The following is a 26894-nucleotide window of genomic DNA, read 5'->3' as shown; positions in this document are numbered from 1 at the left end:
GTTTGTTATTTCATTTACAGATAAAACGATGTAGGATGTGTATTGATCTTATAACCTTCCTATCTCTGTCTCTATGTAAAGGTGTTCTTCATGGAGGTGGATCTGTGGCAGTGAAAGGAGACGAGCATTGGAGTCGCCCTCATCCAAGCCTGGTGTCAAATTCAACCTGAGGTATGTGTCACTCGATGTTAACTGTCTCACACACACACACACACACGTGTTATTTAGTGTAATAGTTTTGGCTCTTCTTGATTAGAAGAGAACCACACAACAGTGTTGGCACTCATTTCAGTTTGCTGGATGTGTATGTGATTCTTAGTCTTAAGTGATTATACACTGATTGTATTAAGTCCTAAAAAATGCCAAACAACTTGTCCCTTTAGCAAGTGTTTGTTTTTGCTCTGTTTATACTTTAACAGACCTTTTCTATATAAAGTGAAAAGAGAAAATGACATAGACAACTTAAAGGATAAATAATGGTTGTACAAGTTGTATTTTATTTCATGTGCTTTACAAGGATATAAATAATGGCCAAAATTACAAAAATCAGTGTGCTGGAAGCCCAAGCCTATGTACATTAGTTGGTCAGCAGTGATGTAACCATATAACTCATTTCAGTTTTCACTCAAAATACAATCTCTACATGTAACACTTTTCTCTCTTTTATTTATTTATTTATTTTAATTCCAACCGTTATTTTTTTTTGTACCTTGTTTCCAGTGCCATATACTGCAAATCCTTTTTTCTTTTCTGTTTTACATTACACATATGAACAATGAGTTGGCAAAATATCTATATACATTTTATAATCGGACAATGTCTCATCCAAATGATACAGTAATACTGCGTTTAAAATAGTCCATCTGCTAGAGAAGAGGAGAGCTCCATGAGAAATGATGTTGACCTGACGAGTTAGCAAGCCAACGGCAACGTCCATTCTCTGTGTACAAGTACTATCGTCTACTTTGACATTTTCTTTACATGTTTTTTTTAAAGGATGGCCGTCATTCTCAAGCTCAAGTTTGATCTCAGCATATCATAGAAAAATAATGTAACATTAAGACAACAGTAGACAAGAATTGCACAAGAATAATCATAATCATCATGGTCATATAATACTCTCATATTAAACATTAAAATGTCGGGCAATATGAATAGAATACTTTTTTTAAACATCAGATGCAGTTTAGTTCACAGAGGTGACACACCTGTTGCAGTTGAAAGCGTGTTGCAGCTAGTCCAATCACATTTACACGCTTGTGCATATATATCTCTATTATTTTCTGACTTCAAAGAAAATAAAAAGAAGACCAAAAAAAAGAGCCAGCCAGACGTCGTCGTCGTCATCGAACACATACCCATTCCAACATTGACACATGCCCAGTGGTGCCTTTAGCTGGCGCAATGTCAGTTACCAACAGATGCCCTCTAACCTCCCCAAAAGCTCCCTGCTGGCTGCATAAAACAGATCCTGCTGTAGTTGCAGAAAGTTGAGGCTGCTTCAAAATAAGTGTACATTCAGAGCAGACCGTCGTCTGTCCATGTAGTTCAGTTAGTGTGTGTTAAAGAGTCTACGGTGTCAAGCATCATGTGGATGAATTATCAATATTTTTTTTTTGTAGTCAACCTTAAACACTGCAGTGGCCTCCATGTTTGTAGTCCATTGTAGTCCTTTTTGCATTGTATGTATGACAAGGTCCGTGTTTAGGGCTGGCTACATTCTTTGTATTCCACAGTAATAGACATGAGCGTCCGGCTTTGCCCTGCAAATGAGATGACATCACTTATCGAGAGAGCCCTCACAGCCCCGCCGCCTCTCCACCGGCCCCCCTGCTCAGCAAATCCAAAATGGCCACCATGCGTCTCACAAAGCCACATGCTAAAAAACCTTTTACATACAAGATTTTCTTCCCCCAAATAAAATTAGGATTACGCCCAGGGAAAAAAATCCACTTGGCAGAACATACCGTATATGTACACGTGTTCTGAAAAAAAAGGTGCCATCAAAGCATAGAACACCTACATCTTCCTGTGTCACAGGTCAAGTTTAAAGCTGTTTGTCAAAGAAACCAACGTTCAAAAAGCAAGTCTGATATAAAGAATCAAAAAGTTGAAGTACATTCTGGTAGCCTGCTGAATGAACCAGTTTAAGCCTAAAGTTAGACTGTGCTACATCTCTTCTCCTCTTTTGTTTTTAAAAAAACATTCTTAAAAAAAAGTCTACGCTGCTTCCCTTCAGTTGTCATGTTTAGACAAAGATCCCTCCATATCTCCAGCTCTAGGCTGAACAGACAGTTAAAACACTGTGACGGTTCTTAGCAGTATTCTTATTTCACATCTCTCTCTCTCTCTCAGGTTGTCAGCTGGACAGAGGGGCTGAACTGTGGATACAAGCGAGGGATGGAGGCAGATAGAGGAGATAGACAGATTCAACGTCTATCTACAAGAAGCAAAAACAACAACCGCTGACTGACCCACAGACAGGAAGTGGGGAAAACGAAGCTGACCATTCCCCCTACAGGTGGACTGCACCACACCCCTGGGTTCAAAGGTCATGCGCCAGGCCTGCAGGCAGGAAGAGGGGGGGGCCCAGGCCAAAGAAGGGGAGAGCGGAAACGGAAGAAAGAAAGAAGAGGAGACAAAGAGAAAGACGGCGCAGCGCCAAACGTCATCATGCAGTGGACAGGCTCAGCTAATGGTGGGGCGGGGCGGGGCGGGGCAGGATGTTATTTTTTTTAAATTATTTTCAGCCAGTGAGGTGACACAGCGGCGGCGTGCGTCGCTTGAGCCCAACTCCAGGGGCGGGGCCCCAGTACAGGGCAACCTCTGAAAGGCACACACACACAGGAGTGGACAAGGCGGGTGTATGTTAGAAAATAGTGGTCTCGTACTTGGTGTTGACTCCTCTCTTGGCCTCCTGACCCGGCTCCACAATCCATGGCACGTTGGCGTGACCCTTCTGGTCCATGGACGGCTGCTCCATCTGAAATAAGAAGAGACGCAGGAGGAAAGAAAATGGAAAGACGTTACAACGAGGGAAAGAAAACGATGGACGAGAGGTGGGAGAAGGAGACACACACTCGTACACTTCTTGAGCATGTACGTTATTCATCATTTGCCTGATTCAGGTTCATGCTTAGTACAACGGGTGAAAACATTAATATGGTGGAATGAAAGAGTGATGTAGTGGATGCTGCAGATCCTGAAAGTCACCTTTATAACAATATGTTAAAGTATCGCACTGACACACAGGTTTGTATTCATCTTTTAGTAAGGATAAAATACCCATCTGCCCTAAATCTAATTCTAAAACCATGTCTTTATCCTCAGAAAGCTCTTTCAAAAACTGAGTAGCAGCCGTCACAAAGATATTAGCGTCAATACTACACACCAGCACCATCACACACACACACACTCGGACAGCAGTCACAAGGCCTCGTAATCTTGTTATGGGGTTACAGGATTAAGGACAGACACACTTTTAAATCACTGACATCATCTTGTTTGGTGGAGAACTCTGTCAGAGCAGCACCACGATCAAATTCATCACCCACTCATGAAGCCACTGACTACTGTTTGTCTGCCTTTACTATAGGTTTAATATCTACACTCTTTGAATGAAGGATCTCGCAACGTTGTGATCACACAATTAACACAAATTCAACCAATCGGCACGACTTTTGGACGACCGTGCATTTTCAACAAATCGCCACCGTGACAGAGACCGTTTCATGATTCATCACCGATGAGTCTTTCACAAACGGTGGTCGTCTTTGTGCGTGGCTGTTTTATCCAAAGAAGACGACGATCTTTGTTTGAGAAAAGACTCAAGGAAAATCATCGCCATTTTTCCACTATTGTCACATGATTGATTTTCTGTTGACAAATTAATGGACAGCAGTGTGGCCAACATCAACCTCAAGAAGCTGGTCTACTGTGCTTGGAACCAAAAACTGGGACGTACAGATGGATTACTTTTAGTATCCTTTTCAAAGTTAGTCTATCATGGCATGAATCAAACTGTACCACTTGGTGGAAGTGGGTTAGCTTCACAGTGACGCTAACTGGGGAGTAAATACTTAAAGAATGAGACACAAACACTCACTGCAAACAGGACACTCGAGGGATGCAGTCAGATGAAGAATGTGACAGAAGGAAAATGGAAGCACTTACAGATGACGCTTTGTCCTTGACTTAAAAGAAAAGGCATGAAGAAACAAAGGATAAGAGAAGGAAAAGCGTGGAGGACCTGTGACTGAGCTTTGTGAGGAAGATGGAAGTGGAGTCGAGAGGGAGGAAGAGAAGGGTGGACAGGAGGCCGGTGAGGGGTGTAAATGTGGCCCAGTGACCAGCGGCTGCAGGGGGACATGACCTACAGGGGCAGAGGTCACATAATGGTCAAGTTGGGCCTGCTGCGCAGCAAACAAGAAGAACAGCAAGGCAAAAAACCACAAGGTTGAGCAGCTGCATGGCAACAACAATTCAGAACCAAAGCAAAAGCCATGGCAACAACGTGGTCATTGCCCTGGCAACAGCGAGAGGACTGCAGCAAACGCCAGAATACAGCAAAACTCAAGCTCAACGTACGCTACATTTATATAGCAGCTCCTGCATGGCAACAAGACGCCCAGCATGATGAATATGGCAGGAAACAAAACCTATAAGACATCACTCGGCAACAGCCACAATCACTTCAGACGCTCATTCTGTCAGACAACGTTTCAGCCAATTAGGCACGAGAGCTTTTGGTTGCATTTTTAGTTATTTATACATATAAATGTAAGCGTTGACGTGACTCATAGATGAGTGGAAGCCAATCGGCTGCCTGGAGACGAGCTATTTAAACACCTCTGACAACATTTTTCCACTCGTTTTTAATTAACCAGCGTCGGTCTCATATAGGCACGGTCATATATTTTCAACTCCATTTTGAAGCAACACTTAAACACTTGGACACTTAAACACGTCGAAGCAGATCAAAGACAAAAGTCTCACATCACATCAGACACTCATAAGGATAAGTTGAGTGGATGTTGAGGGAGATTTACAAGCAGTTGTGCTCAGATAACACAACGATAGTGTGAGGGTGTGGAGAAACGGATACTTGTGGGCAGAAAGAAAAACAAAGCAACAGTATTTTATAGCACAAGGGTCTCCAAGGTGCTGCAGGATGGAGATTATGGCTGGCAGGTGGCAGGAATATTAAGTGAATCCTGCAGTATATACCCTGCTACACATCACAGGCCATTGACTACACACACAAGCACAGAGCGGAAAAGGCAATTAATGGTTAATGTAATTGTGGTGGAGTCAGCACATTGTGTGTGCACAAGCCATCATTCATGATCTCCATGGTCACAGGACCACACACACGCATGCACAAACGCTGCTACACTCTGCTGTTTTTCTGTCTTGTTTTCCTTCCTCTCTCACTGTTTGTCCTCACTGTCTCTCTCTCTCTCTCTCTCTCTCTCTCTCTCTCTCTCTCTATCTAACTTTAGAAAATGAGAGCGTTCCTCCGTCACCATCTCCTTCTTTCCATGACTCACACAGTATGTGAGTATGTAACGCTGCAAACACACTGATATGTCAGCCCCTGTAACTCTATACCACGTCCTTTTAGACACACATGTGCTGCTATGCCAGCCGAGGCGTGTGCAGAGCGAGTTAGTCTGACTATTTTAAACCTGTGTCGGAGTTAATGTGAGGTTGACAGGTTTGCAGATAGACTTTGTGACGCTTTTGGCCGGAGGAGGCATAAAGTAAGGAAGGATCACGTCTGCACTTAGAGACATGATAGAATGATATCTAATATCACAGAGCGAGGGTTTAGCAAACCAATTAGACAACTGTTGAAGATAGCAGTACGTGAGATGGAAGGTAGACATTTAATCTCTTTGAATTTAACATGGAGCACTATAGCATTCTTAGTGAGGATGTAATCCTGCGACCTATAGGACACTCAAATATCAAGCTACACCTGTGTCACGGAAAAAACCCACGCAAAACAAGAGGATAATCCAAGGGTTGAAAATGACGTGAAATTAGTAAATGAGTGGCAATGAGAGACTGTGATGAATCAGAGTCGAGGGATGAGTTAAATGTGGATGAGGTGCTGGTTAGGACTGTGATGCAGTAACATCAGTGGGAAAATCCATCACAAAAATGTTGATTTTTGAATAAAATCATGCTTTGTGAATCAAATTTTGAAAGGGGATAGAAAAATCACTGGTCACTGGTGTGAGTTTCAGTTTGTGATGGATTTTCCCCTCTTAACAGTTGAGCGACATGTGTGTGCTTACAGATTTGCGGATGTTGATGCGTGGTTTGGGCACAGGTTTGCTGGGCTTGCTGTCGAAACTCTCGGGCAGCGTGGACGAGCCGTGGCCGCTCTTTCTGGCCTGCAGCGCGAGCTGGTACGCCACCTCGAAGGCCTGACCGAGCGTGAGGATGATCTCGTACGCCATGTTCTGTCGAGAGAAGGGTAACGTGACGATGGGAATGTGGGCTAACACACACACAGACTTCCTTTTCCGACGTTGGTACTGACCACATCGAAAGCAGTGAAGACATGGCAGTAGTGGTGACTGGACTTGAGGTCTTTGGTGATGTAGGCAAACGTAGACAGATCTTCTGGATCCTGAGCAGCACACGAGATGTTTCGTATTTCATGTTCCGCAATGATATTCTGCAGAGACACAGAAGAACACAGAGGATAAGGATGTGTGTGATTTCTGATGAATTAACTGGAGAGGAGAATGCAGAGTAAACCACTGTCCCATTTTAATTTACATCTTTAATGAGCTTCACTTTATTTATTTAATACTCTCATTACCATTTATTGTGTTACATCGTTATCTCTTCTGTGCGTTATTCACAGCTGGATCAGGACGGAGATATTGAAAAGTGTTCTGCAGCAAAATGTAAAGGTATGTCTAAGCAAAAATTTGTTATTTTATGTACCAGCACATTTCATCTCACACCTGTTTTTGCAAGAATGCAAGAAAGAAGTCCAACTTATTTGGACTAATTATACATTTTGTGTATTTTAAACATCTGTCTGTGCATATTTTTGTCACTGCAAGTGTGTGTGTGTGCTTTGTGTATCACAGAAGCTTAAATGAATGCATTACTTATTTGCAGGCGAGTGACTTGTAATTATCTTTAGCTTCTTGCTTTGTCACCTTTTGTACCGAGGTGGGGGGGGGGGGGGGGGATGAATGCTCCCGAGTCACTACCTGGTAAGAATAAATGGGACTCTTCTATTTGGCAGTTACTGTGTGAACACAATTAAAGTCTGTCCCGTGACCAAATTACAGACAAAAAAGTCAATGTAAATATATCTACCGTGTACTAAAAATAATGGAGCATTAACACACGATGCTATAAAAACAATAGCTACTACTATGTTTCCAATCATTGTCATTACTATTTGAATTGCCTTAGAACATAGACAAAATCTCTATTGTTCAGCCCTAACATCAGCGATAGTTGATAGTATAAATAACTCCCATTAAAACCTTGAGCCTTATCACACCCTATTCATTTTTTAATTTCAGCAAAAGGAGACATCACCCGACCCCCCCACCACCAGTGCTGGTGTTCAAAAGTGTGACCTTTTAACGTGTTCTTCAGTCGGCGTCGCACTGAGTAAGCCGGTGAGCGTCTACCTTATTTGTGGCATCGATGAACTTGACTCCTTTGTAGGACACGGAGAGAACGATGGTCGGCACCTTCTTCATCTGTTCTGTCGACTTCTTGGAGTAAACACAAGAAAACAAAGATAGAGGCACATAGAGGAGAGAGGCAGACGTGACTTTGTCACATAAAAGGAGAAATTATAATAAAACAAAACAAAAAAAGGACAACACAGATGAACCCCACTGTTGGAAATTCAACCCATGGAACATTCAAACTTTAAATACAGCCATCAAGCACTGCAGACTGTGTGAAGTAATTACCAGTTGTCCAGCAGGGCACCGTGCAGATTTTAATTTTCACTGATTTATCATGCTACACCAAGCAGCGGCTCATCAGAAAAAAAAAAAGTATCTCGGAATGACTTGAAATTTACCATCATAATAGTCGGAATCGCCCTGAACAAGGTTCCGTCGAAAATATTTGCAAATCTCTTAAGGAATAATTTTAATTTTTTTTTTTTTTTTTTTTTTGAAATTCACTTAGACAGTGAGCTGACTTTCTTCAAAAAAACATTAGGCACATTTGTGTTGTGCCTAATGAGGTTGCACAGTGTTTGTATTATTCTAGCCTTTACGTTCCTTATCATGCATTACCATAACTGAAAAAATCTTCTTCAGCTCCCACTATAGGAATACTTCCTACGGGCACTGCACTAGTAATAATAATGATGAGGAAAGCATGAAGTACGCAAAAAGGAAGTTAACTCCAACACCAGTCCATTCAAATCATCTCCAAGTGGTTGAAGGTTGTTTGCTGCTTCATTAAAACACGACGTTCAAATTAAATCTCTGAATTCAATTGGCTGTGATACTACACACCCAATAAGTCTGCTGGATTTTAAATCATAACGGGCTCCGACACTATCTCTTCTTCTTCTTCCTTTTAATTACAAAGTGGCACTTTAACACGTCTCAATTACCTGTATCTGTGCTCACTACGCAGCGAGGTGCTTTGGGGAATCGGGTGATTTACGGCGGCGTCAGCATTTGCCCTCCTAGCTGTCATTCTACCTGCCAAAATCTTAAATATAGATGACTATCTCCCTTGTCATCTCCTCCTCTCTGTATCCACATTTCTATCACACTCTGTCCTTTCATTCTCCCGCTGTCGAAATCTACTCTACTAGCTTTCCGTATCTGTGTCTTTTCTTTGTTCTTTTCTTTGCTCTGCTCCTCACTTGCAGCACGCTGCTGCTGCTGCTGCTGCTGCAGTTCAGCCCTGTCAGGATCATGTAGTTGCAGAAAAGCTGACAAAGGCAACGCTGGCAGTGACGAAGGATGTGAAGTTGGGATTTAAATATCCACATCTACCTCCACGGTGTGGGGATGGAGTGACAGATAAAAGAAGGGGATGCTGGGAACGAGGGGCAAGCAGGTGCCGGTGTAAGCCAGAGTGATATGATGTGCAATTCACTTAATTGCACCACAAAGGTTGTGTCAGACAGGGAAAAGATGAAGAGGCTCAGGATTCTCATAATTTATCTGCACAATGCAGCAGCATCTTTGGATGAAAGTGAGAGATATTAACTGAAGGCTGGAGGAGACAGTCTAACAGTAAAATATGTAAGAAAAAAACAGGAGGATAGAAGCTGGAGGAGAAGACATGGATAGCAGGAGAAAGATAGTGGTGGTAGGAAACGGAGTGTGAAGCTGAGTGACACCGAGTGGGAGGAAGAAATAAGGGGATTTTAGGGAAAAGGGGATTTGTGGGACACTCAGGCAAGGATAATAAATAATAAAAATTTTAGGGATGCACTGAAAATTCAGCACCCGAAAACATATCGGCCAAAAATTGCAAAAGCGAAACTTGGCTGCATTCAGCACAGATCATTAATCAGATTAACGTTCACTTCACACCAGAGAACATCTCTCTCTTCTCGCCGCCTTTGAGCAGGTAACTAAAGATGATGATCTGATCATCTGATGCATCTGTGGCAGAAGTTATTCCCTTAATTACAGCACTAAGGCGTCTTCTACACAAAGAGGTTGAGACGGACCACGGCGTGAAGACAATGAAAGTAGTCTGTCAACATGTTTTACTGAGATCTACTCTATTCCCTGAAAGTTGTTTGATAGTGTCTGAGCGGTGCAAAAAGAATGACATAATCTACAAATTAAGACCAAAGCAGATTATTCCTCAGGTCAGGTTCATGCACCTGTAGACAAACATGACTACAGGAGCAGCAGCACTTGTAAAATGTAAGAAGCTGTGATTTACCCTCATTTTGGCACAGGCATCTTGTGTGGACTCCGTCCCTCTCAGCTCTTTCACCAGCATGGAGCCCAGATACTGCAGAAAAGACACAAACACACACAGGTTTAGTGAAGGTTTGGTAACAGCAGCACGTTAGAGATGTTGAGATTTTTGCACAATGTAAACAATCAACTTTATTTGTTAAAGCTGTGTTTGTGTTCTGGTGCAGTAACATTGTGTCATACACACAGCAGTGATTGAATCAAGACTCCTGGAGGAACTTTATTGCCACTACCTGTCTGGACACAAGTCCGTGGTCAGGTACAGGTTCAACCAGTGTACATTTAATAGAGAAGCCAGTGACAGCCAGTGTTTTACAGGGACAATGTTTATGTCGACAAGAGGCCACCACTCTGCTGCCCTCCCTTTGCCGCCTTATCCCCTAAATTTGGAACCTAGCTGGGCTTTTAGTGAATAAGGGGAGAAACATTTACAGCTTCTTTGATCAGACTTGTTACTCTGCAATAAATTTGCCATGATAGCTCACTACATGCTATAGTATGACTTTTAGGTAAATATTTGGACGACATACTATAGTATGAATTTTGGTCAAATCTTCGACAACATGCTATAGTATGACTTTTTGGTAAATTTTTGGACGACATACTATACTAAAACGTTTTTGACCATTTTTGGACAACATACTATACTATGACTATACTATACTATGACGTTTTTGACCACGTTTGTCCACCGGAGGGCAGTTTAGATAAATCCATCTGGAATCTTCCACTCCTGTTTGCCATTTGGAGCCAGCAGGAGGAGACAACCGGGAGGAGGATGAGGACAAACATGTGGTAAGTGCTGCTTAAAAATGATCCACACATTTCTTAGATGTTCTATTGATGTTTACAACTGTTGTTAACATCCATGATCTGATCACAAGTGTTCACATGCCACCGGCTAATGCTAATGACGTGACGTCACTGCCCCACCGTAAACAAACACCTTTCATTTCACTTGTCTTCACATACAAATGATGTTGTTTTCTGTTTGTTACAGAAAGACAAAGAATTCAGGAAATGTTGAAAAATCCACCAGTGAGTAATCTCTTGAGACTGCGAGGTGGAATCGAACCAGCCACCACCAGACTGGCACAACCTTACAGGTGCGAATGAAACCACTACGCCACACGTCCCTGTGTGATTTAGGAGTTCTTGGTGTTTTTCAGTATTCACTTTGGATGTGGAACCTTAAATGTTGGAGTATAAGGGAATTGAAACCACAAGCTCAAGATCCTGAAGGCTGCTCCTTAACCAGTTGAGCTAACTAGACACTCTTGCTTTCATTTTCTAACTGTTTTGCTGCATGTGCTGAACTGACGTTATTAAGTAGTTCAATACGTTGAGGTCATGGGTTCGATTATTGAAAGGCTCCCATTTTGCAACTAAACACAAGGACAAATAGCTCATGGGACTAAGAGAATGACTCAAGTTCCTAAGATTCGTGTGAGAATGGGTTCAAATCTTGCATGGACTGATTTTTAAATACAATATTCAACCAAAAAGAGTAAATAGGACTTCGAAAAATGAAAGAAAGAGTGTGGAGTTAGCTCAACTGGTTAAGGAGCAGTCCTCAGGATCCTGAGGTTATGGGTTCAATCCCCTTATACGCCAACATTTAAGGTTCCACATCCAAAGTGAACACTGAAAAGCACCAAGAGCTCCCAAATCTCTCAGGGATGTGTGGCGTAGTGGTTGAGTTCACAACTGTAAGGTTGTATCAGTCTGGTGGTGGCTGGTTCGAATCCACCTCGCGGTCCCTAGAGATTACTCGGTGGTGCGGAGCGGCAATAAAGTGGAGGATGGGAGGGACCGGGGGGCATGATCCCCCCGGCGTTTCGGAGACATGAAATGAGAGGGTAGGCTCTTCAGAGACATGAAAGAAGGGGGTCATGCACGAAAGAGACATGAAAGGAGAGGGTTATGCATGGGAGACACATGAAGGGAGGAGGTTTTACACTGGACAAAACGCGGCGGCCTAGTAAGTTAAGTAAGTTAGTCGGCGGCTAGGTAGGTAAGTAAGTAACTTAGTTAGTCGGCAGCCTAGTAAGTTAAGTAAGTAAGTTAGTTGGCGGCCTAGTAAGTTAGTCGGCGGCCAAGTAAGTAAGTAGGTAGGTAAGTAGGTAACTTAGTTAGTTGGCGGCCTAGTAAGTTAGTCGGCGGCCAAGTAAGTAGGTAGGTAAGTAGGTAACTTAGTTAGTTGGCGGCCTAGTAAGTTAAGTAAGTAAGTAAGTAGGTAAGTAAGTAACTTAGTTAGTCGGCGGCCTAGTAAGTTAGTCGGCGGCCAAGTAAGTAGGTAGGTAAGTAGGTAAGTAGGTAACTTAGTTAGTCGGTGGCCTAGTAAGTTAGTTGGCGGCCTAGTAAGTTAAGTAAGTAAGTAAGTAGGTAAGTAAGTAACTTAGTTAGTCGGCGGCCTAGTAAGTTAGTCGGCGGCCAAGTAAGTAGGTAGGTAAGTAGGTAAGTAGGTAACTTAGTTAGTTGGCGGCCTAGTAAGTTAAGTAAGTAAGTAAGTAGGTAAGTAAGTAACTTAGTTAGTCGGTGGCCTAGTAAGTTAGTTGGCGGCCTAGTAAGTTAAGTAAGTAAGTAAGTAGGTAAGTAAGTAACTTAGTTAGTCGGCGGCCTAGTAAGTTAGGTAAGTAAGTAACTTAGTTAGTCGGTGGCCTAGTAAGTTAGTTGGCGGCCTAGTAAGTTAGTCGGCGGCCAAGTAAGTAGGTAGGTAAGTAGGTAACTTAGTTAGTTGGCGGCCTAGTAAGTTAGGTAAGTAAGTAACTTAGTTAGTTGGCGGCCTAGTAAGTAGGTAGGTAAGTAAGTAAGTAAGTAGGTAAGTTAAGTTAAGTAAGTAAGTAACTTAGTTTTGAACCAACCACCACCAGACTGGTACAACCTTACAGTTGTGAACTCAACCACTACGCCACACACCCATGAGAGATTTGGGAGCTCTTGGTGCTTTTCATTGTTCATTTTGGATGTGGAACCTTAAATGTTGGCATATAAGGGTTGAACCCATAACCCCAGGATCCTCAGGACTGCTCCTTAACCAGTTGAGCTAACTCCACACTCTTTCCTATTTACTCTTTTTGGTTGAATATTGTATTTAAAAATCAGTCCATGCAAGATTTGAACCCATACTCACACGAATCTTAGGAACTTGAGTCATTCTCTTAGTCCCATGAGCTATTTGTCCTTGTGTTTAGTTGCAAAATTTGGGAGCCTTTCAATAATCGAACCCATGACCTCAACGTATTGAACTACTTAATAACGTCAGTTCAGCACACGCAGCAAAACAGTTAGAAAATGAAAGCAAGAGTGTCTAGTTAGCTCAACTGGTTAAGGAGCAGCCTTCAGGATCTTGAGCTTGTGGGTTCAATTCCCTTATACTCCAACATTTAAGGTTCCACATTCAGGAACCTTAAATGTTGGAGTACATACTGAAAAGCACCAAGAGCTCCGGGATGTGTGGCATAGTGGTTTCATCCGCACCTGTAAGGTGGTGCCAGTCTGCTGGTGGTTGGTTCGATTCCACCTCGCAGTCCCAAGAAATAACTCGGTGGTTGTGGTGTGGGAGATCAGGGCTGTGCTCAAGCCCCCCAAAAACAAGTAGGTCTTTATTTATTTCTTGTAAAGCACTTTGGATCACCGAAAGGATTGTTGTAAAGGGCTGCATAAATAAAGTACATTTACATTTAAAAATAGTAGTAGTAGTAAGTAAGCGGCCTAGTAGTTTTGACCATTTTTGGTCACTTACTTACCCCTCGTTTCTCTATGAACAAACAAATAGTTTTTGACGGCTTTTCTGTTTTTCTACTCAATTCAGTAGATCAATATGCCAATATTCACACATGCCTGGATGTGGCACCTGCTCATTTATCTCACTTTCTGAGCTTTCTGGTGCCTGTTGTCCCAGGACAGCACATGTTAGAGATGTTGTCACAAATGGCTCTGTGAAAGCACCTCCATATTTATCCTTGGTGTCCCATCTCTCTCCTGGAAACACATTGTATGTGTGTTTGTACCATCTGTCAGAAGTCTGTTGGTCCACACTACTGCTACCAATCTTCAGAGGTAGGACAACAAAGGAGGTTGAATTTGAATATTCCAACTCTCCCCAACCCAGTTATTTCTCTCGCTCCCTCTTACATAATAATCTACCTCATTTCTAGTCCATACCTTTACCAAAACCAGTCAAACTTCTCATGATTAAGTGTCATAAAGTTTTCTGCCCTACATACAGTGTGTAAGCACACAGATACTCACATAGGCTTCATAATCACAGGACTGGAAGATGAGCTTCTCGGGATGATGTTGCCAGTACTGCACCGGCGTGGACGAGGCCTCGTTTGGTGGCCGCAACGTGATTGGCTCGCACCACTCGCCTGCCTGAAACGCACAATCAATTCCACATTGAGATGCAAATTCGATCACAAGAGATTAAATGACATTAAGGGCCTGTGCCTAAGTATCTCGCATGGACATAACTTGTTGGCCTGAGTTTTGGTTCATGATGTGACGGCTTTCCTGACTGAACACGAACACACTTCAAAGAACATCCCAGAGGAAATTAAATTCAAATTAATTGCTCTCTACGGAAGCGTATTGCATTCACTTGAAAAAAAAATAAAAAATCCAGTTTTTCTCAGTAATTAATTTTCGGTTTGATTTTTTGAATAATCTTTTTTCTGTTTTTCTGAGTAATATTTTTTTCCCCTGTTTTTCTGTCTAATTATTCTCCTGTTTTTCGTGCAAATTTTTTTTCTGTTTTTCGTGCAAATTTTTTTCCCGTTTTACGGAGTAATTTTTTTCTGAGTTTAGAGAGCATTTGAAATAATAAACACATTCACTCCTTTATTGAGAAAAGATTTGCACGAAAAACAGAAAAAAAAATTACTCAGAAAAACAGAAAAAAATTAGACAGAAAAACAGGGGAAAAAAATATTAGTCAGAAAAACAGAAAAAAAAAATATTCAAAAAATCAAACCGAAAATTAATTAGTGAGAAAAACAGGATTTATTTTTTTTTTCAAGTGAATGCAATACGCTTCCATAGCTCTCAGCTTTTAAATGTTCCAATATTTTAGCTTGAGTTTATTTTCTTCCTAGTTTTTGCAGGAGATATGCACACACAGCGCCAAAGACTGCATGTTTATGCGTTAGTCCATATCTGATTGCTTGTGTATTTAATCCCCTTCAAAAAGCTGCTGAGGGAGCGAGGAGGTGAGACTTTGTGGTCAGATGTGGAGATGTTGGATAAACAGCTTTGGGATAGAAACAAGTGGGGACATGGAAAGAAATGCTAAACTCCACCGGCTTAAGATTTAGGCTTATTGAATATACTTCCCACAAGTATGTTTATATAATAGCGTAATCATTTGAAGATCAAAAAGTTTTCTGTTGCCTTAGAGTAAGCCTTTAATGTGGACTTACAGCAAGGGCCTTGCTTTACAGAGGCATGTTTCCTGCAGCCTCAGGGTTAGGGTTGCAGCCTTTCACATTTTTAAGCCACAACTTAATACGCATAGAAGAATGTGTGGTATGTGTAGGCCACCGTAGTTCCCTAGTTCCTCACTAATTGTTACACCATTAGACAATGGCCATTGAAAGAAGAGCCGAGGGGGGGAAACATCAGAAACATTAGAGATGTGTTGACAGTCAGAGAAGGGTAATGACACAGAGAGTGAAGAATAATAAAGATCTCTTTATAGTTATGCTCCTCATCTGGCAGAGCTGAGTCATCAGTACCACCTCGGTGGAGTGCTGTATCTGGAGACGAGGGGAGATACAGTGACACACACTTGAGATATTCATCAGGAAAACCACAAGAGTGTGTGTGATAATCTGCACTGATAAGCTCTGTGATTCACACAGAGAGACACAAAAAAAGACCCTAATCACAGCCAATCAAAACACAGCTGCTGCCTCAGATGTGTGCACACACGTGTCCAAGTGTTTCTGAGTTTCTGTGCTGCTGTTGATTGTGGGGTTGCAAAGTTGTAATTTTGCATTTGGATGAGAATAAAATTGGCTTGAAATTTAAAGTGCTTATTTTGGGGGAAAAAAATCTCTTGATTAAGTTTTTACATCTTTGATGAAAATTAAATCCAAAATGCCCTATTTTTTTATGGAGCTACTACCAGAGATGATCATTTATTTGCTCATTCCATTTGTAAAGATGCCAAAACAATAGTTGCAGTTCGCCCACTAAACTGTGCTTTGTATATGTTATCATTTTAAAGCACAAAGTTATCTAGTTTACTACAAACTGTAAAATCGACTGCTGGTGTCAGATGGTTCGGCTGCTGCAGAAGATTAATGATAGGTTTTAAACAAAAGCAGACAGATTAAAACACTTTTGGTTGACATGCACTTAATTAATTAATAATTTAGAAATACGACATTTGCCTGAAAGCAAATTAGCGTATTATACCATCTTCCACTTTGTAAAATTGCAGGGTACAGTTGTGTTTAAGGATTATGTCATGTCAACCTGAGGAAGGCACAATTTAAAACACATTACCACACTCGCAATAATGCTATTCCGCAATCAGAAAGAAATTAGCCGTCAAAACATTTGTAGTGTGTGCTTCCTCTAAAAGGGGGTAAATATCCACTTCACAAAAACAACAACAAACCCCAGTGCAGGGGAGCAAGGCAGGGTGATGAGCTGTTAATGAGATGCATTCAATGACCCTGGTGAATTTCATCTCTTCTGTGGTGATTAGAGGAGCAGCTTCAAAATGCATTCAAGGAACCTTGTAAATGTCATCACTTCTACAGACACACATGCTTCCCGCTGCAGCCCCCTTGTGGTAATTGATGCACCATGAATTTGGTAGTTATTAGAAAATCAATCAACGTTTGTAATCAAACAAATAACTCTAGCAGACTATTCATTCAGCCACGTGTGTCTCTGTGACCATTCATAATACAGCCCTTGTGTCCACCCCTCACTCCCCATCCCAGCCTCCATTCATCCCTCCATCCCTTCCTCACCATGCTGACTTGAGCCATCTGTCGCTCCAGCTTGGATCGCGGCACGTCCTCGAAGTAGTTGTCGTTGCTGCGCTGTCTGCGCCGAGCGTCTGCCTGCATGATAAGATGCTGCACGTCTAGAGATCCGCCCGGGACCCCCGCCGTGTACACTGCCTGGCCCACCGACGGGCTGAGCTGGGGAGGAGTGTGGTTCCCGCCGGGCTCCTGGGAAAACACGGGTGGTAAGATAATTTGGAAAAGGTTGGGAAAGCAAGGCAGGGTTCGTTCATCATTTCATAATGTGCTGTGTCACTGCTGCGAGTACAGTTAAGTAGGGCAGTTGCCTTCCCAGTACTGTACATGGTCGCATTTTATTTTTCAGCTCCAGTGTTGCCATGGCGCCCGTGTACGAGTATCTAAAAATTGTTCTGTTAAGAGGCAAAGACATTGTTTTGTGAGCAGAAGCTCGGCAGGTTTGACTGAAGCCACACCTCTTCAGTGTGAAGTCGCGCTAAGAGAAATAATCGACTTAGGGAAAAGGATGTTTACCTAAGTCGAACTTGGACGTTGTCGTGGTTTTGAGGATTTTTGATTTAATCCTATCATTACAATATCGCTCAAAGGTTTGCATGCATTTTATTTTAGTAAATGATTAGTTACATCATTTCAATTCTCAAATTGACATGAGACATTTTGGAAGAAACAGAAATGAGCAGAATCAACCAGGCAGACACTCATGACTCCCTCGGCACTAAGAGCAAAATACTATTACGGGGAACATTAGTGCATAGCACCGATGGGGATGGGGAAAGCCAGTTCTTTGTGATTAGTATCCAGGAAAAGCCAACAGGAAAGGAACCTACAATGGGTCGGCCATTTTGTGCCTGCCTGAGATGTTTGGGTAATCATTTAGATGGTGACAGCAGCGGTGGTGGGGAGGCTGTGTTCCCCTCAGAGATTATGTGCAGCCATCAATGATGAATTCATAATAATAATTTAAATGTGTGTTGGTTTAGTCACTGAATGTCATTGTGACCCACTCACCCGGAGGGAGATGGCCCGCGGTGGCTTTTGTGGAGTGTCTTCGTGTAGCCGGTCCCCCAACGAGGCCAAGATCCGTTTTCTATGTCCGATAAGACTTATCTTCAACACCTGGACAAACACACAAGAAGACAGGATTTCTTTTAACATTTATTTCATGTTTGTTGATTCAATCCTGGTTTTGGACAGCTGGTTGAACATAAATAACTACAGGAGTTACCAATGGAGCAACTGGGAAATTGAGATTTCAAGCTGTAAATTTAAGTCTTTATGCTGTACACACAGACACAAGGTTCAATATAGAATAAACCTGCCGCTGTAATTTATTACTTTGGTCTTTTTCTCTCAAATGGATAAAAAAAATCAATACCTTTCAACAGAGAAGACAATGCGTGTTAACCAGAACTGTAAACTTAACTCAAGTCAAACTTAACTCCTGAAAATAAAGACTCAAGACTTACTGGAACATAAGATAGAAAATTATCAAAATTCAAGGAGTCTCATACACGCCATAATGTGTACAGTGGTCTTTATCTTTTACATTGTCACATCAAAAAGGTGAATTAAGACATTTAAAAAAATATAAAATTGTGGAGTGATAAAATGATAAAAAAGTGATAAAAACAAACAAATACATTAGCCAGGGGTAAAACACTGTTGCTGAGATACAGTTGTTTGACCGTGGAAAAAGCAAATTCACTGATATGAGAACGTGGTAAATTTGTAATAGCATATTGATTTTCCTGAGGCGCTCATTACAGAGGCACAAACACACTAATGCACTCAGCGTTCTCTCTTCTTTCTTTCTGTGGACACCAGGCCTTCACTGATGCTACTACAGTTACTGGAGTAAGAGACGACTGGATTATGAGAAATTCTCTTAACAAAGTGATGTGGAAACGCGTCTGTACCCCAAGTAGGAGCCTGGTAATCGGTCAACGGTACGTAGAGCACACAAGTCGACAGCAAAGCCACGGATTACATGAAGCTACAGTGGCTTGTGAGGTCCCTGTGTCAGAGTTTGTATTCCTATGTGGTGCAGACACACCAGAAATAGCTGGAACTTACAATTGTTCTATTGAATTACGTTTAAAAAAAAATGGCCGATGTTTACCTTCTGTCACCCAGGCTTCTGTATAATAAACTGCTGCCAGGGCTTAAACCTCAAGGTCTTTTAAAATGTGAGAGAATATTTGTGTGTTTGTGAGTGCGTCTTCAGGGCAAAAGGTGGTAATTAGCTTCAATCTGAGGCCTTGCTGCGAGTCTAATGATTCTCCAAACAGTCTTGCTTGGAGTCAGCGCAATCAGAGACACACACACACACAAACACAGAGTTCATCATCAGCTGCACCAATTACTGCCCTACATCTGCTCCAGAAACAAAAATATAGACTAGCAACAAGGGGGCAGAGGTGCAGGAAGCGCACACTGTGGATTTATACGAGGATGAACCTAAACACCCAAACAGAACCAAAATAAACGTTGCATTTGCATAATTGATACAGAGAGCTGAAAAATGCTAAGCTCTAAACTTTGCACGTTTTACAGTTACTCAGTGAGAGGGGGGAGAGGAAGGCGTTCAACTCCCTCTTCCTCTGCTCTTCTCGTCTGCATGGAAACAATGTGTTTTAATTGTTAAATTTAGACCGATCAAAGGGAAACAGACCAGAACTGGGACTAGCGGCCAGTGGAACTAATTGGCGTATTATGGCCACCCTGTGCTCCCTCCACCACTTTTTACTCTCCATCTTTCCTCTCTCTGCTTTTCATCAGCCTCTGTATCTTCCTCTCTCTCTCTCTCTCTCTCTCTCTCTCTCTCGTACTCTTATATTAAAGCCTCTCTAACACTTTTTGTCTTGGCTTTATATGATTTCATGGCTTTTCTGGACACACAATCAGCATCGCTAGCTGTAGTTTCACCTTGGGCTTCAAGAATTTTAGAATTTTTAATTTAGAAAAATAGTAAAGTTGCTGTCTTCATTTAATTTTGCCTTATTGAAAAAAAAAGAAAAGAAAACATGTATGATGGCACTAACTTCATAGTAAATTACCTAGATTTTATGCAGCAAATACAAAAGGTTATGAAATATTCAGCCTCCTGTGTGCTATAATAGTATGACACACACACAGAGAACATATACCTGCGTGTCCCTGTATTACACTTCTTTGCCTTATGCAACAGCATCTACTTCAACTACAGTACAAGCGTCAACCTCAGCCTCAAGTTCAACCATCGCCATGGCAACACTGAGCACCAGCAGTCACCCACCCACACTCACTCATCCTTAAAAAAAATAAATAAAACCCTGATATAATAAAAATGTATGTACATTTAAACCTGCACATGATTCTACAGCTCTTACATCAGAGGTTGTTTTTTCTTGAATGGATGCCAGGTTGAATTGTTAAAAGACACATTTTCACTGCAGCAGTAGCATCATCATCATAATCTGCATTTAGATTATTTTCATCGCAGCAGAGCTACCACAGCATATATCTGGATTATTACTGTGTTTTTATTTATGTTTCTTGTCACATAAACAGCCATTCTGCTGCTGAGGACTTTCAGGCTGTGGTGGACAGCAGACGGACAGTGAACATAAGACCTGAGTCTTTAAGAATTGACCATGTGCTCACTTGCATTTCCACAACCCACTGTTTACCTGTTAGCTTAATGAGCACGTTTGTGTACGTGGTTACGGTCCATTGTTTATTTAGGCCAAACTCCCTGAGACAGTTGATGACGACTTTCTGCTTAAAAACAGTCAAACAGTTACATGTTGTGATCTACTGTCCTTAAAAATCCAGAGTGTATAAATCTCACTGGGCCTGCCACTAATGATTATTCTCATAATCGAGTAATTGTTTTTGCCCAAAAAATGTCAGAAAATTCCACTCAAACCTGAAAAGCATGACAAATCTCTCGTTTTGTTCAAAAATCCCAAAAAAGAGTCAGTTTTTAATGATTTTCTTTGTTACATGGAGCAAAGAAACCAGAAAACATTTAAGCGAGAGCCTTTCTTACGAGTTCGTATAAAAAGTGATATCCACGTCTTCTCTGTGTCACAGATCTTGATTTCAGAACAGTAGCACGATGTGATGTGCAGAGCGCCGTTTGCCTGCAGCATTTGGATGAGCTGCTATGTTTGTGTGTGTGTGTCGATCAATCCGCTAATCCCTTTAACAGTCCCGTTAGTCCAGACTGAACAGGCTTGATTAACGGATTAGCCGCCACACATACGGTTAACGGAGCCGTGCCGTCTCCTCCTCTGAACTCCCTGCTGTCACTTTTACTGCTGCTGCAAAAAAATCAATATAATTCTCTGGCGTTTCTGTCATGTCAGGATCAAAGCTCCGCCTTCAAGTTATTTTTAATTCAATTACATACAAACACTTTCAAGGGAATCACATAAACGAGCCGACCTCTTTCATATATGGGTGCTTGAAGTCCTTGAATTCTGGATGAAGTATTTGAAAATGTGACTGACTGGATAGTTCACTTACGAGATGGAGGATTAAAACGACTCTTAAACGATTTGAAAACTGCGACTGTAATTATTATTATTAAATATGATCGTCTAATGTGATGAAAAGGGTTCATACTTATTTGCAATATGTAATTACATAAACCTCGGCTGTAAGGTACTGGAAAAATGTGAATTCACCTTGAAAACGACCTTGAATCAGAACAATAAATGGTGCCATAGATACTGTAGCAGAGAAACCTGTGCAGTAACACGAGGCTTGAGCAGAGAATGTCAGTGATTGAGGACATTAACAGCGGCGACCTCGCTCTTTTTGAGGGACACTGGACACAAAGCGCTCTTTTCTCGCCGTTTGGAAGCTGCTCGGGTCACTGAAGCATGACAAAACCCAGTGAAGGGAACCAACAGTGTGGTCTGTGCTCAAGTTAGCACAAACTTTTAATGACGGACATGGAGAGGAGACTGAAAAACACTTTCATTAGTGTCTTTACTTCTGTCTAATTCACACCGACTGGCCTAAATATCCCTTTCATCAGCCTCCTATTCACTATCAGCCCGTATTATTCCCTTGACCTGAAATTAGCGCTCATCGTCTGTTCCTGCACGTCTCTCCTCTGCTGCTTTGTCCTTATTGTCACTGCTTCTCCTCTCACGCTTATGAACCCAGACGATAGCAGGAGAGGCTAAAAAAGGAGCCACGGAGAACAAATAGTGCGAGTGTTGTTTGCGATTGGGTCTAATAAAAGAAAAGACCAGGCTCGGTGGTTAGAAGAGGCTTTTTTTTCTTCTGGTGCAACCTTGACAACTGTGTGTGATTGGTCCGTCTTTGTTAGTGTTAGTGTGTGTGTGTGTGTGTGTGTGTGTGTGTGTGTGTGTGTGTGTGTGTGTGTGTGTGTGTGTTCTTGTACTTGCGGCATACTGAGGACCAGTGAGGGTTTTTAACCAACAGTGAGGTCATTTTTACGAAGTGAGGACATTTTGGCCGGTCCTCACTTTGTTTTCATTGAAATCACTTCCTTATGTTGTTATAACATGCTATACTCAATTTGTCAATTCAAATTTTTGACGACATAGTATAGTATGAAGTTTTTGTCAAATTTTGGACCAAAAATTTTTGGTCAAATTTTTCTTAAAATTGTTGACGACATAGTATAGTATGAAGTTTTTGTCAAATTTTGGACCAAAAATTTTTTGTCAAAGATTTTTTCAAATTTTGGACGACATGGAATAGTATGAAGTTTTGGTCAAATTTTGGACCAAACATTTTTGGTCAAATTTTTTTTATTATTTTGGTCAACATAGTATAGTATGACATTTTTGTCAAATTTTGGACCAAAAATTTTTTGTCAAACACTTTTTCAAATTTTGGACCACATAGTATAGTATGATGTTTTTGTCAAATTTTGGACCAAAAATCTTTGGTCAAATTTTTTTTGTAAATTTCGGTTGACAAAGTATAGTATGACGTTTTTGTCAAATTTTGGACCAAAAGTTTTTGGTCAAGTTTTTCTTAACATTTTTGACGACATAGTATAGTATGAAGTTTTGGTCAAATTTTGGACCACAAATTTTTGGTCAAATTTTTTTTATTATTTTGGTCGACATAGTATAGTATGACATTTTTGTCAAATTTTGGACCAAAAATTTTTTGTCAAACACTTTTTCAAATTTTGGACCACATAGTATAGTATGATGTTTTTGTCAAATTTTGGACCAAAAATCTTTGGTCAAATTTTTTTTGTAAATTTCGGTTGACAAAGTATAGTATGACGTTTTTGTCAAATTTTGGACCAAAAGTTTTTGGTCAAGTTTTTCTTAACATTTTTGACGACATAGTATAGTATGAAGTTTTGGTCAAATTTTGGACCACAAATTTTTGGTCAAATTTTTTTTATTATTTTGGTCGACATAGTATAGTATGACATTTTTGTCAAATTTTGGACCAAAAATTTTTTGTCAAACACTTTTTCAAATTTTGGACCACATAGTATAGTATGATGTTTTTGTCAAATTTTGGACCAAAAATCTTTGGTCAAATTTTTTTTGTTAATTTTGGTTGACAAAGTATGGTATGACGTTTTTGTCAAATTTTGGACCAAAAATTTTTGGTCAAGTTTTTCTTAACATTTTTGACGACATAGTATAGTATGAAGTTTTGGTCAAATTTTGGACCAAAAATTTTTGGTCAAATTTTTCTTAAAATTTTTGACGACAAAGTATAGTATGAAGTTTTTGTCAAATTTTGGACCAAAAATTTTTTGTCAAAGATTTTTTAAAATTTTGGACGACATATAGTATGACATTTTTGTCAAATTTTGGACGACATGGAATAGTATGACATTTTTGTCAAATTTTGGACCAAACATTTTTGGTCAAATTTTTTTTATTATTTTGGTCGACATAGTATAGTATGACATTTTTGTCAAATTTTGGACCAAAAATTTTTTGTCAAACACTTTTTCAAATTTTGGACCACATAGTATAGTATGATGTTTTTGTCAAATTTTGGACCAAAAATCTTTGGTCAAATTTTTTTTGTTAATTTTGGTTGACAAAGTATAGTATGACGTTTTTGTCAAATTTTGGACCAAAAAAATTTTGTCAAAGATTTTTTAAAATTTTTGACCACATAGTATAGCATGACGTTTTTGTCAAATTTTGGACGACATGGTATAGTATGACGTTTTTGTCAAATTTTGAACCAAAAATTACAGCAAAATAAAAAACATAGAAAAAGTTTTCCAGCCCTTTTTGCTCTGGGGCTCCACCTGCAGACCTTTTATGGTACTGCAACCAGTAGTTGATGTCATTCATGAAGTAGATATTTGTAATTGTGATGATTTATAAAGTGGAAATGCTGGTCCTCACTTTGTCAGCAACCCGGTCCTCAGTATGCAGCAAGTACAAGAGAGTGTGTGTGTGTGTGTGTGTGTGTGTGTGTGTGTGTGTGTGTGTGTGTGTGTGTGTGTGTGTGTGTGTGTGTGTGTGCTTCTCTACCTTCTTCTCCAGGCCACATTGTCAATATGACCGATCACTTCTCTCCCTGCAAACTGTGAGGGCGTGACATCTGTGATATCACCAGACGGCCTCAGCTCCACACTCTGGCGCCATCTTCTAATGGTGTAAGACTGGGGTTCGACCCCACACACACGCACCACCACTCGAAAGAATACTGAATTGATTTTTCCAGATTCAAGAACCACTGGTGTCAGGTTACTTAAATTGCCTGGGTCAGAATACATTACAGGCCACACAATGAATGGTCATATTGATCCGCAGCTGCCTCAGCATCGCCTCAAAGAGTGAGAAAAGACCAAAGTCATAATTTTAATAACAGGTCATATTTCTGCTTTAAAACATCTAAAAATGATGAGGTTCCCTTTAAATAACGCCATGTAAAGGAAGTATCTGGTGGCGTTTGTGTTGTTCTTTCACCAAAGAGAGAGAGTAGCAATAACTGATCCCGCGCCTCCTGACGTCATCAAACGACAAATTATTTTGTTATTGTTTTGACTCAGAGACCCCTAGTGGCATAGATTACACACTATGCATTAAAGCCAAATTAAACAAGCTGTTGAGTCACTGTAATATTTAGGAACAACATCTCATTTATTGCTCTTGCTCTGACAGGTTTATCCTCGTCCTCCTCATTTACATCTTTCTCTTCTTGGTTAGCTTCAGTTTTATCATCCCGTCTCTCTCTTGTTGCTTCAGCAAACTCCGCCTGAAGCCTGGGATATTCAAATCAAATTAAGTGGACAGTGAATCACACCAGATGAGTCTGTTCAGGAAAGATTGTACGCACTCAGTTTTTCCCACACACAAACCTCTGGTCTTTGTGTCTCTTTTGAGGTTTAGTAGAAAATATATTTCACATTTTTATGAAACTTGGTGGTAGGCAACCACCTCACGGTGGAGGTAATTAAACACACACAGAGCTGTAGCTTTCACACTTTATGGTCATGATTCTTACTCTATTCTTAGACTCGATTCCTCAAGATCTGCCTGTGTATTGGCACAAACTAACAAACAAAAGAAAAAAGGTGTCATCACTAGTTTGAAACATACACAGATTTATGCTGAATATATGAGCCAACAGTTGGTTGGCAAGTAACGTAGAACTGCAACTGAAATGTTTGCTTTGTCAAATCTGACTGTGATTAAAATGGACCTCCTGCACTCATGAAGCTCAGGAACTCTATAACAGTTGGACATATTTTGGTTTTGCAGCTTTTATATTTTTATATGCTTGACTATTAGAGCATTAGAGCCACATGAAAAAAAAAAGCCAGAATTATAGAATAAAAGACCTTAATCTCAGAATTCTGACTTTAATCTCAGAATTATAACTTTTTTTTTCATAATTATGAATTTAATCTCATAATTCTGACTTTAACTTCCATAATTCCGATTTGCCTCAAAATTCTGACTTTAATCTCATAATTCTGATTTTCTTCAGAATTCTGACTTTTTCTTTAATCTCAGAATTCTGACTTTAATCTTAGATAATCTCAGAATTCTGACTAATCTCTGATGATCTCGGAATTCTGACTTTAATCTCAGATAATCTCAGAATTCTCACTGTAATGTCAGATAATCTCAGAATTCTCACTTTTTCTTTAATCTCAGAATTCTGGCTTTAATCTCGGAATTATTACCTTTTCTTTAATCTCAGAATTCCAACTTTTTCTTTAATCTCAGTATTCCCACTTTCTCTTTAATCTCAGAATTCTAACTTTTTCTTTAATCTCAGAATTCATGCTGTTTTATTAGATTTTTTTTTAATGCTCTTCTGTAGCTGAGAGCAGCAACCACTGGAGGAAATTATTTCACACTTTGAAAGGCGCCTCCAAAGATAATGCATCATTATTATTTTCTCCTTCCTTAAATACAAAATAAATTCTAGAGAATTGGTTGACAGTGAGTCAGGATTTGAACCATCAAGTTCAATCAAGTCCAAACCAAACGCATATGAGAAAGGATTTCTTCCCAATTATTGCAGTATAATTATTATAGTCACATAAATGTGAGGGATAATGTCAGCCAACGTTGTTGCCCTACCTGAGGCACTTAAATCTGCCCACTGTAAGACTCAGCAGCCAGGAAATGTGAATTGTTATGCAACACAAGTTGTTAATACAAGATGAATCATGTGCTCAGCTCTAAGTGTTTGTAAAGGTGTAGACGTTTATGCTTGGTTAATTTTTCCACCCCTGAATATTGATGCATTTATAACCCTTCACACTTAATCACCGCAGTCACCTTCCTCCTCCACCTCCTCCTCCGCTGCCTTCTTTCATCACTCCATCCCTCACTTGTGTGTGTGGCATGATTAGTATTGATCTGCTTGCACTATTAATTGATTATTCTCTCCCTCTCTCACACTCACACACACACACACCTCATTCAACCTCAGTGATATAAGGACAAACCTTTGCAACCAAAAT

General features: G+C 40.5%; 1 protein-coding gene across 3 annotated transcripts in view; it reads right to left on the bottom strand.

Annotated features, from left to right (window-relative positions):
• Positions 1 to 536: 536 nt before the first annotated feature.
• The window catches only part of anks1b (ankyrin repeat and sterile alpha motif domain containing 1B), a 180917-nt gene continuing 154559 nt past the window's right edge, over positions 537 to 26894 (bottom strand). Inside the window, exons 20-29 of one of the 3 annotated variants that reach the window (XM_083906997.1) lie at positions 17966 to 18073; positions 16943 to 17146; positions 14211 to 14333; positions 9919 to 9990; positions 7671 to 7757; positions 6551 to 6688; positions 6303 to 6470; positions 4250 to 4372; positions 2892 to 2983; positions 537 to 1763 (exon numbers count right to left, since the gene is read on the bottom strand). In XM_083906997.1, coding sequence (XP_083763123.1) covers positions 1715 to 1763; positions 2892 to 2983; positions 4250 to 4372; positions 6303 to 6470; positions 6551 to 6688; positions 7671 to 7757; positions 9919 to 9990; positions 14211 to 14333; positions 16943 to 17146; positions 17966 to 18073 — 1164 coding nt within the window. In that variant the 3' untranslated portion in view covers positions 537 to 1714. The remainder of the gene's footprint in view (positions 1764 to 2891; positions 2984 to 4249; positions 4373 to 6302; positions 6471 to 6550; positions 6689 to 7670; positions 7758 to 9918; positions 9991 to 14210; positions 14334 to 16942; positions 17147 to 17965; positions 18074 to 26894) is intronic. The other 2 variants (XM_083906998.1, XM_083906999.1) reach the window with 2 other exon arrangements.

Source organism: Microchirus variegatus (genome assembly GCF_963457635.1).
Source record: "Microchirus variegatus genome assembly, chromosome: 20".
Taxonomy (NCBI): domain Eukaryota; kingdom Metazoa; phylum Chordata; class Actinopteri; order Pleuronectiformes; family Soleidae; genus Microchirus; species Microchirus variegatus.
This window is presented reverse-complemented; position numbering and strand designations above follow the sequence as displayed.